The following is a 14,733-nucleotide window of genomic DNA, read 5'->3' as shown; positions in this document are numbered from 1 at the left end:
GAAGAATTGGGGATGTTTAGAGACAGGATGGCCCCTCTCCAGCTTCTCCAATGAGCTCACCCTAGACCTACAAATGACCCCTCTTCCTTCCATGTTCTAAAACACAACATCTGGGTTTTTCGTTTTTGTTTGTTTGGTGGTGTTGTTAAAAGAAAGAGAGAGAAAGGAAGAAAAAGATGAAGCAAGATTCTGGTTTAGAGAAGAGAGTGTCAGTCATAGGCAAACGTCTTTTTCCCTTGTGCCTCTTACAGGTTGGACAGGATTAAGTTCTAATATCAAGACAACAAGTGCCTGAAGGTAGCTTGACAGATCGGTAGACACCTCGCAGCACCACTCAACGAAAACAAGGCAGTCTTGGCAGAGTCCCCTGTTCCGAAGTGTGTGTGTGGCCCTGGGGGAGGGTGTGTTCATTTCTCCAGCATCTTCCACTCAACTCACTAGACCTCCAACCCCACCCTACATCGTAAACCAGCCTCATTAAGAGGCATCTGCTCCCCATCCCTGAGTCCTTGGGGACCGGAAAGAAGGCGGAGTAGATTTCATCTTCTCTCTCTTCTCCTTCCTGCTGTCGACAAAAGCAACCCTTTCAGGCCCTGAGAAATATCCTACATCCTTTCCCACCCAGCACCCATCAGCCAACTTCACCTTTGTCTAAGCCTCTTTATCCAGCAAGGCTGTGGGGACATGAAATCAATAGTTCCAGCTTGGGGCGAGGGGAAGGGAAACAAAGCTGAGGCGGGGGAGGCGGAAAGGGGTTCATTGTGGGGCCATGACGGGTAATGAAGGAGACTGAAAGGTGACACCCAGGACACGGGGAGCACTCCTGTCGTACACCTGCCATCGGTCCACACCTTGTGGCGGGACCAGGCCTGAAGAGGACCCACGCGCAGAGCAGGCTGCGCACATGGGGCAGGATGCAGGACGGCTCTGGGCAGGATGCGAGGTCCAGGCAGCCCCAGGGCTTTGCTCTCCGCACCCAGTGGCTCTCCAGCCCCGAAGAGCAGAAGCTGATTTCGCGCAGTCCTCTCGGGGCCCATCCGCCCTGAGGCCTCCAGCACGCTCCACGCCCCTGCCCTCCACCCCAGGGCGGGTCCCTAGCACCCGGAAATACAGTCCTTCGAGTATCTCGCGGGGACCAGAGGCTTAGAGCTGCGGGGGCCCGCGCGGGGTCGACAGAGAGCGGAGAGTTTTTAAACCTTAGAAAGTCCGATCTGAAAGGGCCCCGAGAGCGCTCTCTAGGGCAATCCCCTCCTTTTACACACAGGGAAACCGAGGCCCAGGAGACAAGGATTTTCCCTAAAGACACGTAGTAAAGTGAAATGGATCCAAATCTGCGTTCCAAGAATATTTAATCCCGCACCCTGAGGAAAGCCGGATAAGAAAAAAAGCGAAGGGAATTTATTTTTCAGGAAAGAGGGAGGGAAACATCAGCTTTTCAAAAGAAATTTCCCAGACAATGGGGGCGGGGTGGTAATGGAGAGAAAACGCACTCAAGGCTCGGCTCCCGAAAATTTAATTTTGCTTGTTTTGAGTGGGCTGAGATCGCCTTTGCCGACACCTCTCGGTGTTCCAATGCTGGGCCGCAGGGTCCGAGCAGCGAGTTAAACTCCTGCCAAGACGGCCCTACGGTCGTACCGCGCTGCTCTACAGAGATCCTCTTTCTTCGGGTTAAAAAAAAAAAAAAAAAGAAAAAAGAAAAGAAAGAAAGAAAACACAAAAAACCCACAAAAAAACACAACACACAGTTAACCACCTGTCAGGGCTGAGGATACAATGAGGCTCCTCGAAAAAGAGCTTTTCATGCATGCGTAATATATTTGTTCAGCTATTCACTTAATGAAGCTGATAAATGTGATGCAAGACAATAGTCAAGTTAATCTATTTAGTAAAATGTTTTGAGACTTTCAGGCGATGTTAAGGAGGGGAGCGCTGGGCGACATTTTCATTTAAATGCGCTCATCTCCCCTCTTAGGCTGCACAAGGGGTTCAGGCAATCTATGTGAATATAATTTCTTATAAATGTGTCTTTAATGGGTTTAATTCACCCTTGCCAGCTGTTTTGGGGGCTATTTTGTAAGAGCAAAACAAACGTTTCAGGCTTGGAAAGCTAGTTAAAATTAGTTTCGGTCAGCGAGGCCAAGCTATATTTCCTGCAAACCATCTGCTTGATTGGCACAATAGAAGGATTTTCAAGGAAAAGGGGGGGAATGAGTGTGAAAGGAATAAGGGGTGGGGGAGATGCTAGAAAGGGCTGGGGCGGCCGGTAGCTCCTTGTGGCCTATTCTAAAGGTGAACCCCTTAGAGGTGTCTTAATAGAGCCGCTTGCCTAGAGGGCCTGGGGTGGTAGGAAAGTTCTTTCAGCCCGAACCGCGGTCCTGCTCCTTTGCCTGGCGGGTCAGTTCTCCTTTTTTTTCCCCGGGACCACATAAGCCAGGCGGCGGGTGCTTTTCCCGGTCGCCGCTGCCCGGCGTCCTGCCAAATTTGGAAAATGCGATCTAATTGTTGGCAGCTCCAGCCTGCAAGCAGCGGCCTGGGTGTTCAAACCCTTGCAAAGTGCGACCTTGGGCTCGTTGTCTTTTCAGAGGGCGGGCAATCTCCAGCGGCTTGTACTTTGCAGCGCCCTTCGCGCCCCTTCGGTGGCCTCCGCTTACCTGGGGCGCTCCGGGCTAGGCCCACACTGGAGAGAGCGGTGCACCCGCGAAAGCGCGGCGCGTGGGGCTGGGACCCTCCCACTCTTCACGGCCCCGGGGGAAAGAGATCTCCAGAGCGGGTTCGGAGAGCCCCTCCTGCAGGCCCAGGGAAACCCCGGGAGCCCTGGCCAACTCTACTGTGGCCTCCCCCGCGGAGCAGGCCCGCCAGTGGTACAGGCTAGGACCTTAACCCCAACCAGGGCCTCCGATTCTCTTTTCCCCTCTAGTCTTCTTTTCCCTTGAAAGAGAATCAGAAAGCCCAGCTTTGGGATAGAGGGCGCGAGTGACTTCTCCGAAATAAACTTGAAGATAACGACATTACAATTAATGGCAGGACGCACAAAACCCCATGGGCTCAGGTCAAACGGCATTAGTCACAGGTCTTAGCCGCAGCCGCCGCGCCGCGCAGCCCCTTAGGCTAGCTCGGAGTTTCAAAAAGACGCGTTCAAGAAGACCACTTAAAGTAAGATCCTTCCATTCGATTTCTTGCTTCCTCGGGATTTATTTTGTCTTTTCACGGGCGGCCAGCCCTCTCCCCCGCCCTTACTTTTTGAGGCCTTAGGAATGCTCGCTGGAAGTGGGGTCCACGTGGATCTCCGCAAGGGGTTGACCCACCTTCCAAAAAACTGTCAGTGCCTCCTTTTAAAAGAAGTTAGCAGCAGTTAGTCTATACTGAGGTGGAATGGCCGTGTGTGTTGAGGTGGGGGGGGCGGGTATGGAGCGTGTCCGAGGGCAGGATAATAACTGTAAAAGCTGCACCCAGGAAAACGTCCCAGCAGGAGAGGAGGCCTAGGGAGGAGGAGAGCTTGGAAGGCCCTAGACTGGCTGTGCGTCCTTACTGCCGGGTCCCCAACAAAACCCTACAATCGTAGGCTCTATTCCGATCTTCCAAAAGATTGGGCCAGCACTTCCTAGATGGGAAACCCGACACCTGTGGTCACCGCCCTTCTCCTTACCGGAACTGGCAAATGCTCGCGGCAGGGAGGGAGGAAAGGAGGGACGGTGAGGAAAAGCAGAAGAGGAGGCGGGGAGAAGAGACAGAGGGAATGCAAAAACCTGAGTCTTCCAGCTTCCGGAGAACAGTTGGGAAGAGAGGTCCTGACTGCGATGGAAAACTTTGTGGCGAGGTTAAAGCACAGGTGTTCAAATGGTTTAGACTTTTCTCCCCTCTTTTATTGGAAAACTTCAAAGAGTAACTTTTGAAGTTCTTCACAGATCTCCTGCCGTTTTTCGGAGTCTCCAATGAACTCGAGCCATGCATTTTCCATATTTAAATAATCACTTATTTAAAAGTTGTTCCTTTCCTTAGGGGTTTTCCACCGCCTGCCGCCCAGTAAGCTTCCGTAAGCAGTCTTGGGCGCCGAAACTCCATACTTCCGTCATCTTCGAAGATTCATTGGGCTCCAGAGCCGGCCCTAAATAACTTTTTAATTTGAATCAAGGGAGAGCTTTAGCAAGCTCCGTTTCTGGTTTAATGTGATATAAATCGCAGATGCACGTTTATTGAATGGTTAAAGCAGCGACATGGAGATCATCAACACAAAACGCCCTGAACAAAACCATCTAGAGAAATAAAGCTGGTTAATAAGATTTTTGAGAAAGCTTTGTGTTAAAAAGCAAAAAGGAAAACCAGCTGAAGGTGACAGTTAGTTCATGGTTAATAGGATCAGGGCGGCCTGACGGGACTGCACACTTCTCTTTGGGGAGGTTCAGCCACACTACAGAAATGAATGGGACATTTAACACATCTGTTATCTCGTGGAGCAGAGAAACAGGGGAGTCGAGGCTCAGCGCCACCACAGCCTCAACCCAGGGGACGGGGAGGGCTGTCTGCAAGAAGATTCTCGTCTGAGGCCCCAGTAAAGGATAGGCTTTCCTGATGTGGACCAACATTCTTGGGAACCGCGTCCTTCGCTCAGTTTTCACACATTTGTACGCCGTAGTTTATTAAGAAACTGCAAAATCTTGAGCAAGTTAAGCGCCCCGCAATGGGTAGGGCTTTCTCCCGACGAATCCCAAGGTTTGCCACTACAGCTTTAAAAATTCAGGCTGTGAGTTTCAACTGAAACTGCCTAAGGCTCCTTGATGTTGGAAAAAGGCCCAGCGCAGCACTGGTGGCGTTCTGGTCACCTTGTCTGAGGCAGCTGCGGCAGGGGTCAGCCCTTTGCAAGTGCAATCCTGCCAACTTGCCAAGGTGAGATGCTCCCCTCTGCTCCTACCCCAGTGAGCTGTGGAGCATTCCTTGGTGACACTCCTAGAGCAATGTCACTGAACATCGTTTTTTTTAAGTTGCTGGGAGTTTGCATAAGGAGATTCATTTTACTGTTCCACCAACTCTCTTACTCAGTTTCCTATAATGAAATCACTCAAATCAAGACCTCCACCCCTATGAACGAGCATCCAGCAGCCCCAAAGCATCAATTTCAAGTCTTGCTGGGTTGTTAGAGGGGCACTTCCCCCCCCACACACACACACACATTGACTTAACCCATCCCTCAGGCTTTATGCCTCAGCTGCAGTAATGTGTAGAGCTAGAAATGAAAGAGGGAGTATATTTTCACATTCCCTGCCTTGAAAGTTTCCACTGCCCTCCCCAAAAGGGGAGGGTTATTTTACTGATTGCCTAGAGATGAATTTCTATGAATATTTATTGATTTATTTTTCGAGGCTCAGCAGGGGAGCTGCAAATAAATTTAGTGCGTTCTTTAAATAACTCCTTTTCTATGAGGCAAGATGTCATCTGAAACTTCTAAATAGGCATTTAATTAGCCCGGGTGTTGATTCGGAACAAAAACTCCGGGCAAGAGCTCTGGGGGTGCACTGTATGGCCAAGAGGCGGTCGATATGCAGAATTGATGCGCGCCAGCCTTTGTTGCCAGCCCATTGTGCCGGCGATGCTTATGAAGACTAATCCAATCATAAATTGCACCTCTGCGCCAATCAGAGCGCCCAGAGCCTCTAGCGAATGAAGCTCGAGTGGAGAACTTTGTTGAACTTCATTGTCAGAGCTGTCACTTTTCAAAGCGCCTTAACGGACGGGCCACTATAAAACCATCACCTCGACGGAAGGACCACGGAGGACTCGGAGGCGCCCAAGTGGGATCGTTCTTTACTTGGAGACGTTTGCTAAGCCCAAGAGAGAGGGCACCGCGGGGGCGGGAGGGGCGGGAAGCCAGGCATTTACCCTCCGGCCACTGGAAGAAGGGTTATTCCGCCCGCCCCACGACTAACATGATGTTCCCCGGCCTCCTCGCACCCCCAGCGGGGTACCCCAGCCTCCTGCGCCCCACGCCCACCTTAACGCTGCCCCAGTCCCTTCAGTCGGCATTTTCCGGCCACTCGAGTTTCCTGGTAGAGGATCTGATCCGCATCAGCCGACCCCCCGCCTACCTGCCCCGCAGCGGGCCCACCGCCAGCTTGTCGCCCTCTAGGCAGGGGGCCCCCGCGGCTCTCACGGACACTGGGGCCTCGGACTTGGGCTCCCCTGGTCCGGGCAGCCGGCGGGGCGGATCACCGCAGACCACCGTCTCCCCTGCTAGCGAGCCCACATTTCTGAAGTTTGGGGTGAACGCCATCCTCTCCTCGGCACCCAGAACCGGTAAGTGAGCGCAAAAACGCTGAGGGCAGGTCCAGGTGCGGAGCCTTTTTGCCCCAGTTTCCTGTATACGGCGGGTACCCACTTACACACAGGCGCGCAGACACATACGCACGATCCCCGAGGCCTCACGTCGCTCAATGGGAGACTTAGGGTCCAGCGGATTCCCGGGAAGAAAAGCCTCCAGGTTTGCTCCACCCTCCGAATGAACTTTATCAGTTCAGTCTGAGAGAGCGCCCAGTTCCCTTGTGCAGCTAAACTGAGCGCACGCTCCTGGGCGTCTGCGTTTCTGCCCTCGAGCTTCTGGGAGCCGTTTTGTGTGTTTTTTTTTTAAACCAAAGACAATGTATTTATTGGCTTAACTAGTATCATGGATTTACGAATCTTCTGTGTCCCAGTCCTACCTATCTCGTTAGTGTCCAGGATGAGACTGGGGACGGGGGGCGACTCTGAGGACTATTTTGGGGCTGAAAGGAAGGATTTCCACAGATGAGACAGCGTTAGGAAAAGATTAATTTCCCTCTGTCAATATATTGAGGAAGGTGCCTTTGAAACCAGCCAAAGGGTTAATCATACATGTATCAATGTGCACAACAATAATCAAGCACGTAATCAAATTCCCTTCTGCCCCCTTCTCTCTTTTTCTCGCTCCCTCACTCTCTCCCAGAAGCATCCCCCGCCTTGCTGCAGAGCGTGCCTCCCAAGACCTTCGCCTTTCCCTATTTTGAAGGCTCCTTCCAGCCTCTCATCAGATCTTCGTATTTCCCAGGTAGGTCTCGTCCTCCTCCCTTTCGCGAGGCTGGGCGGCGCCCCAGCCCCAGCCCGTCGCTCCCTTCCCCGAAGCCATATTTCTCCGTCCACCCCCGGGGTTACGCTCTGGTTCAGAGGTTGCGAGGCGTACAACATTCACGAATCCGTCGCGCCAATTTGATGCCCTATTTAGCACAAGCAGTGACTGCTTGACACTTTGCACCAATTCCCTGCTCTACAAATTAGCAGGAATTGTCATGGTCCCAATTTGAGGCGGTTCCCTTCCCGGCGAGGAGCTGTTGGCATCCCTTCACGCCGCCGTTTTCCCACAGAGTTAGTGCACTTGGCCACGATTCCCCACAAAGGTTTCAGCACCATGACCAATTGGTCAGCTCCTCCGGGCAGCCACACACAGACCAGCCCTCGCCCCTCCACGCCGCCCAGAGACACCTACCAGCCGGGGCTAATTTCTCTTTAAGACTCATTCAGGGCTTCGGGCTTTTCACAAGACCACATGGGGTGCCCTCTTGTGTGGGATGCCTGGGGTCGCCAAAGGGGAGGGAAACTAGATCCTCCCACACCCCCAACCTTCTTTTTCCAACCGTATTTCCCAACCTCTTCTCACAGCCACCCCCGACCACCATATTTTTTTAAGGACCACTGAGCTGACAAAATAAGAAGTATGAGGGAAGTCCATAATTGGTTCCCAGTCTAAAGGAAAAAACACCTTAAACAGGTTCCAGGAGGTTTACATCCTGGAGTCCCTGTGGTGACTCAAACTGTGGCTCAAACGCAAAAACTCTGCAACTGATCCAGACTTAGAAGGAGAGAGAGGAGCCCCGATGAAGAGACGAGAGACTGGGCTGGTGGGGGATGGGTAAAACCACCACAGCACTCCCAAATATCAGCGAAAGAAACAAGCAATTGATTTTTAAAAGGGGGAGAGAGAATTCACCAACCTCCCCCCCCCACCCCACACACCATTCATGCTGCTGCTGATAATGGAATTTGCTCCCTTTCTCCCTCATCTCAATGCTCTAACAAAAACAACCCGAGCTTTATAAATAGCTTTTCATGTCCATTTAATGAAAATGATTCCGGGAAGAGAAGCCTCTGCCATCAGTATTCTCCCAGTGGTCCTGGCCTGCAGTTGTGTTTAGTTTGAAAGTGTAAATCTCTTTTGTCCCAGTAATATATGGCTTTCGCTGCTTGTCCTTAGTCTTTTTCTGTTAGTTCATTACTACACAATTACCATTCACGCTTCATTAGAGTCTCTGTTTCTTTGGAGTTTTTTTTCACTCCCTTAAAGCGAAACTCTCCCCCTTTTTATCAGGCCAATACCCATTGGGAAGCGGTCATTGTGCTAATTAGCTGCCACTTTTCATGTATTCGGCCTATTTCTTTACGTTTTGTGGGGGAGGGGAGGAAAGATTAATATAAAAAAGATGAATACTGATTGGATTTTTTAAAAAAAAAAATCCAAAGAGGATTTTCTCCTCACTGTCAAATCAGCAAAGCACCTCATTTTCATCTAAAGAACGCAAAAGCCACCAAAGTGATAAAAGCTTAAGAAGGAAACCCAGTGGCCTCAGCTAGATTTTTTATGTTTGTAATTTATTTTTTCCGTTGCTATTTTAGCTGATGTACACAGGTTTGTTTCCCTGAGACCGTTGAATGGAAAACGAAAACAGGCTATTGTGGGAGTTGTTTTCTGTGTTTCCGTGGTTTTATCTAATCCGGGTTTGCACGGTTGAAAGGGAAAGTTATTTAGGCGGAAAGCGCCTTTCACTCTCTCAGGTTTGTAGGTTCCTGGCCTATTCTCCAAGGGAAAAAAAAAAAGAGAGCTTTAAAGAGATGAAGGGATCAGAGAGAAAAACGGAGGGAGGTGACGCGGGGCGACGGACACGACTGCCTCACTCTCAACCTCCCATCTCCACCCCTCCGCAGCGTCCTCGAGCGTTGTGCCCATTCCGGGGACCTTCTCCTGGCCGCTCGCCGCGCGCGGCAAGCCTCGCCGGGGCATGCTGCGTCGAGCCGTGTTCTCCGACGTGCAGCGCAAGGCGCTGGAGAAGATGTTCCAGAAGCAAAAGTACATCAGCAAGCCGGACCGCAAGAAGCTGGCGGCTAAATTGGGCTTGAAAGACTCACAAGTGAGGGCAGTTTCCCCACAGCCACTTTCCCTAGGCTTCTCCCCTCCCCCACGCATCGCACAATTGGGAGGGTTCTCTGAAACCGCGTCGGTCCCATAGTACAGATGGGGAAAATAAAGTCTAGGGAGGCAATGCGTGCACGAGCCAGCTTCCTCGAGGCTGCTCAGCACAGCCCACTTCTCTCCGCGCCCGGTCTCTCCTGAGCTCAACGACACTATTCTCGCCCCAGGGGGCCAGGCACCAGAGGATGGGACAAGAGATGCAGGAGGGAGGTGGGGTTGAGAGTAGGGAAAGTGCTGAGACTCCTCTGAGCTCACATCAGGGGGTGGGGAGCGGGCAAGGTGGGGAAGGACAGGGCCTCCTTCCCACCCCCGACAACCAGCCGGCGTCCCTGCCCCACACACTCTTTGGGGAAGGTCGGTACTAACCTCTGCTTCTCCCCTGCTCTCTCTGCCCCGCGCGCACCAGGTGAAAATCTGGTTCCAGAACCGACGCATGAAGTGGCGGAACTCCAAGGAGCGCGAGCTCCTGTCTAGCGGGGGCTGCCGGGAGCAGACCCTTCCCACTAAACTCAATCCGCACCCGGACCTCAGCGACGTGGGCCAGAAGGGCCAGGGGGACGACGAGGAGGACAACGAGGGCCCTGGCAGCCCCCGCCACGGCCTGGCTTATCACACATCCCCCAGCCCTCCGTACCCGCGGGACCCGCGGCTCGAAAGGCCGCTGCCCTCCTCACCCGCGCACTCCAGCAGCCCCGGCAAACCTTCGGACTTCTCCGACTCGGAGGAGGATGAGGAGGGCGAGGAGGAGATCACGGTGTCTTAGAAGCCTCCCGTGCCCTGGGGACTGTTTCGAAGTGCTTTGAAATTGAAGAGGTGATATTCAGTCTGCATGTTCACTTAGTCTCCATCGCCCCGACGCTGCTGCTCCTTGTGGTCGAACCGTCACCTCGTCAACGGCGCCTCGGCCCCTTCCATTTTGAAAGTAACATTTCTTTCCTCCACACCACCTGCCACAGTCCTCTCCACATGTTAAATTTAGGTTTTGGTTCCAGCGTTAACTTTTCCACAAGGGCTCCTGTCGTCTTATTTGCAAGCTATTTTAAACACCGTGGGGCGTTGGTTCCCACAGACTGGGTTTAGCTGTGAGCCAGAAGCTGCTGGTCCTTAGCGAAAAAATCTGTAAGTTAGGAAACCCCGTATCCAGGAGGAAACTGGGTCAGGGGCCACAACATCGAGTGTACAACTAGCTCCAAGACCCCTGGCTTCCTAGATCCCTCCACCTGCCCTTCTTAGGGAGCGAGGGCCTCCGACCCCACCCCAGATTCTCCTAACCCAGTCTTCCCACAGCAGTGCCCTTAGAAAGCTCAAGAATTTCACAAAGGAAAGAATATCTTCTGGTCTAAGGTGCAACATAAATACTGGGTGTTTTCTGTCATATTCTCAATGCTCTCTGAAATGAGTTCTCTAAATGGGAGGAAGAGTCAGTCTCTATTTCTGTATGTGTGTGTTAAAGCTTTTTCTTTATAATTTCTGCAACCATAGTATATGCACCAAGCACTATACCATGTGCCCCTTTACTATTTCTGGGAAGGTTTTGCTGACCTGCAAAGCTCCTGAGCACTGGGCATGATGTGAACAGAGAGAGACCCACAAGCCTCTTTGATTTTTTTTTTTTTTTTTACTGAACCTTGCTGTCTTTGCACAGCTTTTATGAACTGTACACTATTTTGTACACATGAGTTGTATGGATATTTTATACCAAGGTTATTGTAAACGACTATAAAGGGCGGACTAGATTTCCTTTCCTTTTTTTTTTTTTTTTGCAATGGTTTTTAAACTTAAAAAAAAAAGGTAGCTGTTTAATGCATAACTTATAAAGAAATACTTATTTTGTATTTTTGCCATGTACAAATTTTTATATATGTATATATGTATCAAATGAACAAATGCCAAATAAAAAGTAGAATGGAGCCAAGAGCCAAGTGGTATCATTAATTCATAGACCGTTAGAGCTAAAAGGAATGGAACTTGTAGTGCAGGTGCTGCAGGAATTCACAGGAGGTGTACCGGCTGATAGTCAAGAGAGGAAGGCAGCCAGCGAGTTAGTGGCCACGCTGGAACTAGAACCCATCTCTGACGCTCAGGCCGGACCTGCTCTTCTTCCCTGTACCATAAAACCAACATATTTGCTATAGTTACAAATAAAGTGTCTCCAATAAGATGGTACCAATCCCTTGGCTGCTTAACCAGTGGAGTCTGCAATAATCCTTCTCCTTGTCTCTGAGGACTGAAATGGTAGAGTGAGAGAAATCAATGAATGTCAGTTTAAGTGGTTCAAGTTTGCTCTGGTTTTCCTTCTACTCCTTGAAGGCGTAGTTCCTAGTTTCCTGGAAACCTCAGAGTTGGTCTTGACTTTGGTGTATGAACTCATTTTATTAGGAATGTCGTCTCTAGGCATGACTTGGGACCCCAAGTGAAACTGAAGTTCTTTAAAGACTAGCTTTCAACAGAACTGATGTATTTCACCAGCAACCTAGGAAGTAAAGAACGTCACCTGAGACCCCTGGCAAGGCCTTTTGTGTCCTTTGAGAGATTAGTCTGTCACATCAGCCACACAGATCCACTTTCTTTAGTATCCTAACCAACACTCCAGTAGTCAGCTAGGGGTGGGTGGGGGAGAGAAGTTATTAAGCCTAAATTTGAGTAGCTTGCATTATATTTGAAATTTGAATGTATTCTTTTCACAATTAACTCTCTTTTCAAAAGACACAAGCCCCCTCCATGCTAAGGTTCTGCTGTCCTAGTCTGCTGGCCTGTTCCTGATACTGGTGAGCACTGTTTTCACTATTGTTTGTACACGATTGTGGGAATTTATTGTCATCTAACTTCAAAGAGCCTCCCACATTTCCCCCTCCACACATAGTCTGACAGGGTCCGGCACATGGAAGGGCCTAGCAGATGGCATCCTGCACATGGGAGGCATACAGCCTTTCAACAGGAAACTCTCTCTGTTCTGAGTGATTCAGGTGATTTCTCCTTCCCACTGCTGCTGCCAGGACATCCGGAGACGGGATCCCGACCAGAAGTGGCCCACCTGTCTCTCTGTGCCAGCTGAAGCCTGCAGTCCTTAGTTCTAGTCAGAAACCATTTTCAGGCACGGGGATGGATTGGAGTCTACGTCTGGACTCAAGTGCTCTGGAGGCACAGCCATGCCCACTGAGGCATTATTCACAACAGCCAGGAAGTAGTCTCACTCACATCATTCACGTTATTCACAGTAGCTTCCACAATGCGAGTGTCCACTGAAGGGTGAAGGATAAAGAAAATGTGGTGTATGCACACAATGGAATATTATTCAGCCTTAAAAAGGAAAGACATCCTGTCACATGCTCAACATGTGTGAACCTTGAAGACATTATGCGAAGTGAAATAAGCCAGACAAATACTATATGATCCCACTTGGATGAGGTATCTACCACAGTCGAAGTCATAGAAACAAAAAGCAGAATTGGTGGCCAAGGGCTGGGGTGAGTGGAAAATGAGGAGTTGTTCAATGGGTAGAGTTTCACTTTTACAAGATGAGTAAGTTCAAGGGATCTGTTACACAACTATATGGATGTAGTGAACACTACTGAACTGAAAATTAAAAATGGTTAAGATGGTAAATTTTCTGTTATGAGTTTTTTTAACCTCAATTTAAAAAAATAAACACAATTTTTTTAAGTAAATTGGAAAAATAGCTCACATTTAGAAGACTTAAAAACCCAAAACAATTGTCAAAATTATGGCATGCAAGTGAAAAGCTTTGAGGTAGCAATATTTTTGTAATCATATTATCATAAGACAAGGTAGAATTCAAAGCAAGAAACATTATATGATGTAAAGTGTTTTTCTATATTATTAGGTTCATGCAAAAGTAATTGCAGTTTTTGCATTTATTTTTAACCTTTTGAACTGCAATTACTTTTGTACCAACCTAAAAGTGAAAACCCAGAAAGGGAAAAAAAAAACATACGCTGGAGATTTTTTAAAAAGTGTATGCTACTCCTCATTATTTATCTCTTGAGAACTATAAATACCGAACGTGGGCTCACTTTAGTGTCTCTTTCAGCTGAGCATCACAAGGGTGAGGACAGGTCTGTTTTGCATACTGTTTCCCTAGTGTCATTCACAGTCCCTAATACATATTAGGTGTTTAATATGTGAATAAATAATTAAAAGGACCTTCAGAGACACTCTAGAGTCTAAACCATAGGTATGGAAGTTATAAATCTTTCAAATGAGCTGAAGGATTACTTAGGCTGTTGGGGGCTGGGAGGGAAGGTAAGAAAGTAAGGGAAGAAGAAAGAAAGGGAACGGGAAAGGAAGGGACACTCAAAGATCTCTCTCCTCAGCTCTACACCCAGATAGTCCACAATCTTTGGATGCCTGCCCTCGGGGGTCCCAAGAACTTGTTAAATTCCACATGCCCAGGACCAAGGACCACATGCCCAGGACCAAGTCTTCTAGTTGCCACACCCCATTTGAACAAAGCAAAAACCAAAAGCAAACACACACACACACACACACACACACACACACACACCCCTCAAAACCCCAAAAACTTGCCCCTAACTCTATGAGTGCCTTCATTTCTCTTGCTCAAAAATTGTGGACCTAAGTGCCATTTCTGACCTCTCCCTTTCTTTTCTACTCCATACAAGGAATCAACCACTAAGGACTGTCCCTGTATGTAAATCCTTAATATATTTTCTGCTCTTCTTTCCATTCTCACTGTCACTCTCTAAACGAAAAGCTATTATTATTTTTCTTTAGAGGAACATACTTTGTACTAGATGTGATGATTAGCATTTTATATACATTATTTCCTTTTTAAAAATTTTTTCCTTATTTTTTAATCCCATTTTACAGATTAGGAAACACCTCAGAGATGTTTCTTGTGATGCCCTTTCCCCAGCACTGAGAGCATCTAAGAAGGCTTTGTGGAGAAATTTGCCCAAAGCCTTGAAGGATGGTATAATTTTTTATTGGGTAGGAAGAAGAAACCACGTACCATATTCTTTCAAGAAAGACATACAAGAAAGAGCAGAGAGAAAGACGTTTCTGGAATGTGTTTGTAAACAGTGATGTTATAAAGAAACGTTTTTAAATGAGAAACAGAAACTCATAGACACAGACAATGGTATGGTGGTTGCCAGAGGGTAAGGGGGGTGGGGGGTGGGAGATGAGGGTAAGGGGGATCGAATATATGGTGATGGAAGGAGAACTGACTCTGGGTGATGAACACACAATGGGATTTATAGATGATGTAATACAGAATTGTACACCTGAAATCTATGTAATTTTACTAACAATTGTCATCCCAATAAATTTAATAAATAAATAAAAAAGAAAGAAAGAAACGTTTTTACTCAGAGGTAGTAAGTTAAAACAAGCAGCCACTAAGCAAAACATTTCCAAAATGTGTCTCTTTCCCTTCCTTTAAACATAAAAGAATAACAAGAATGACTACTGAGTCCTAATGTGCTGGGCATAATGCTAAACCT

The 14,733-nt window shown here is 48.7% G+C and overlaps 1 protein-coding gene across 1 annotated transcript; it reads left to right on the top strand.

Moving 5' to 3' along the window:
• Nucleotides 1–5,730: 5,730 nt before the first annotated feature.
• On the top strand, nt 5,731–10,970 carry DBX1 (developing brain homeobox 1). The gene is made up of 4 exons (XM_019742603.2): nt 5,731–6,288; nt 6,953–7,054; nt 8,983–9,185; nt 9,654–10,970. The coding sequence occupies exons 1-4, from the start codon at nt 5,922–5,924 to the stop codon at nt 10,008–10,010; spliced, it is 1,029 nt and encodes a 342-aa protein (XP_019598162.2). The 5' UTR covers nt 5,731–5,921; the 3' UTR covers nt 10,011–10,970.
• Nucleotides 10,971–14,733: the final 3,763 nt, after the last annotated feature.

This window comes from Rhinolophus sinicus, linkage group LG06 (assembly GCF_036562045.2).
Source record: "Rhinolophus sinicus isolate RSC01 linkage group LG06, ASM3656204v1, whole genome shotgun sequence".
NCBI classification, from domain to species: domain Eukaryota; kingdom Metazoa; phylum Chordata; class Mammalia; order Chiroptera; family Rhinolophidae; genus Rhinolophus; species Rhinolophus sinicus.
The sequence above is the reverse complement of the archived record's forward strand: the minus strand, read 5'-3'. Positions and strand labels throughout refer to the sequence as shown.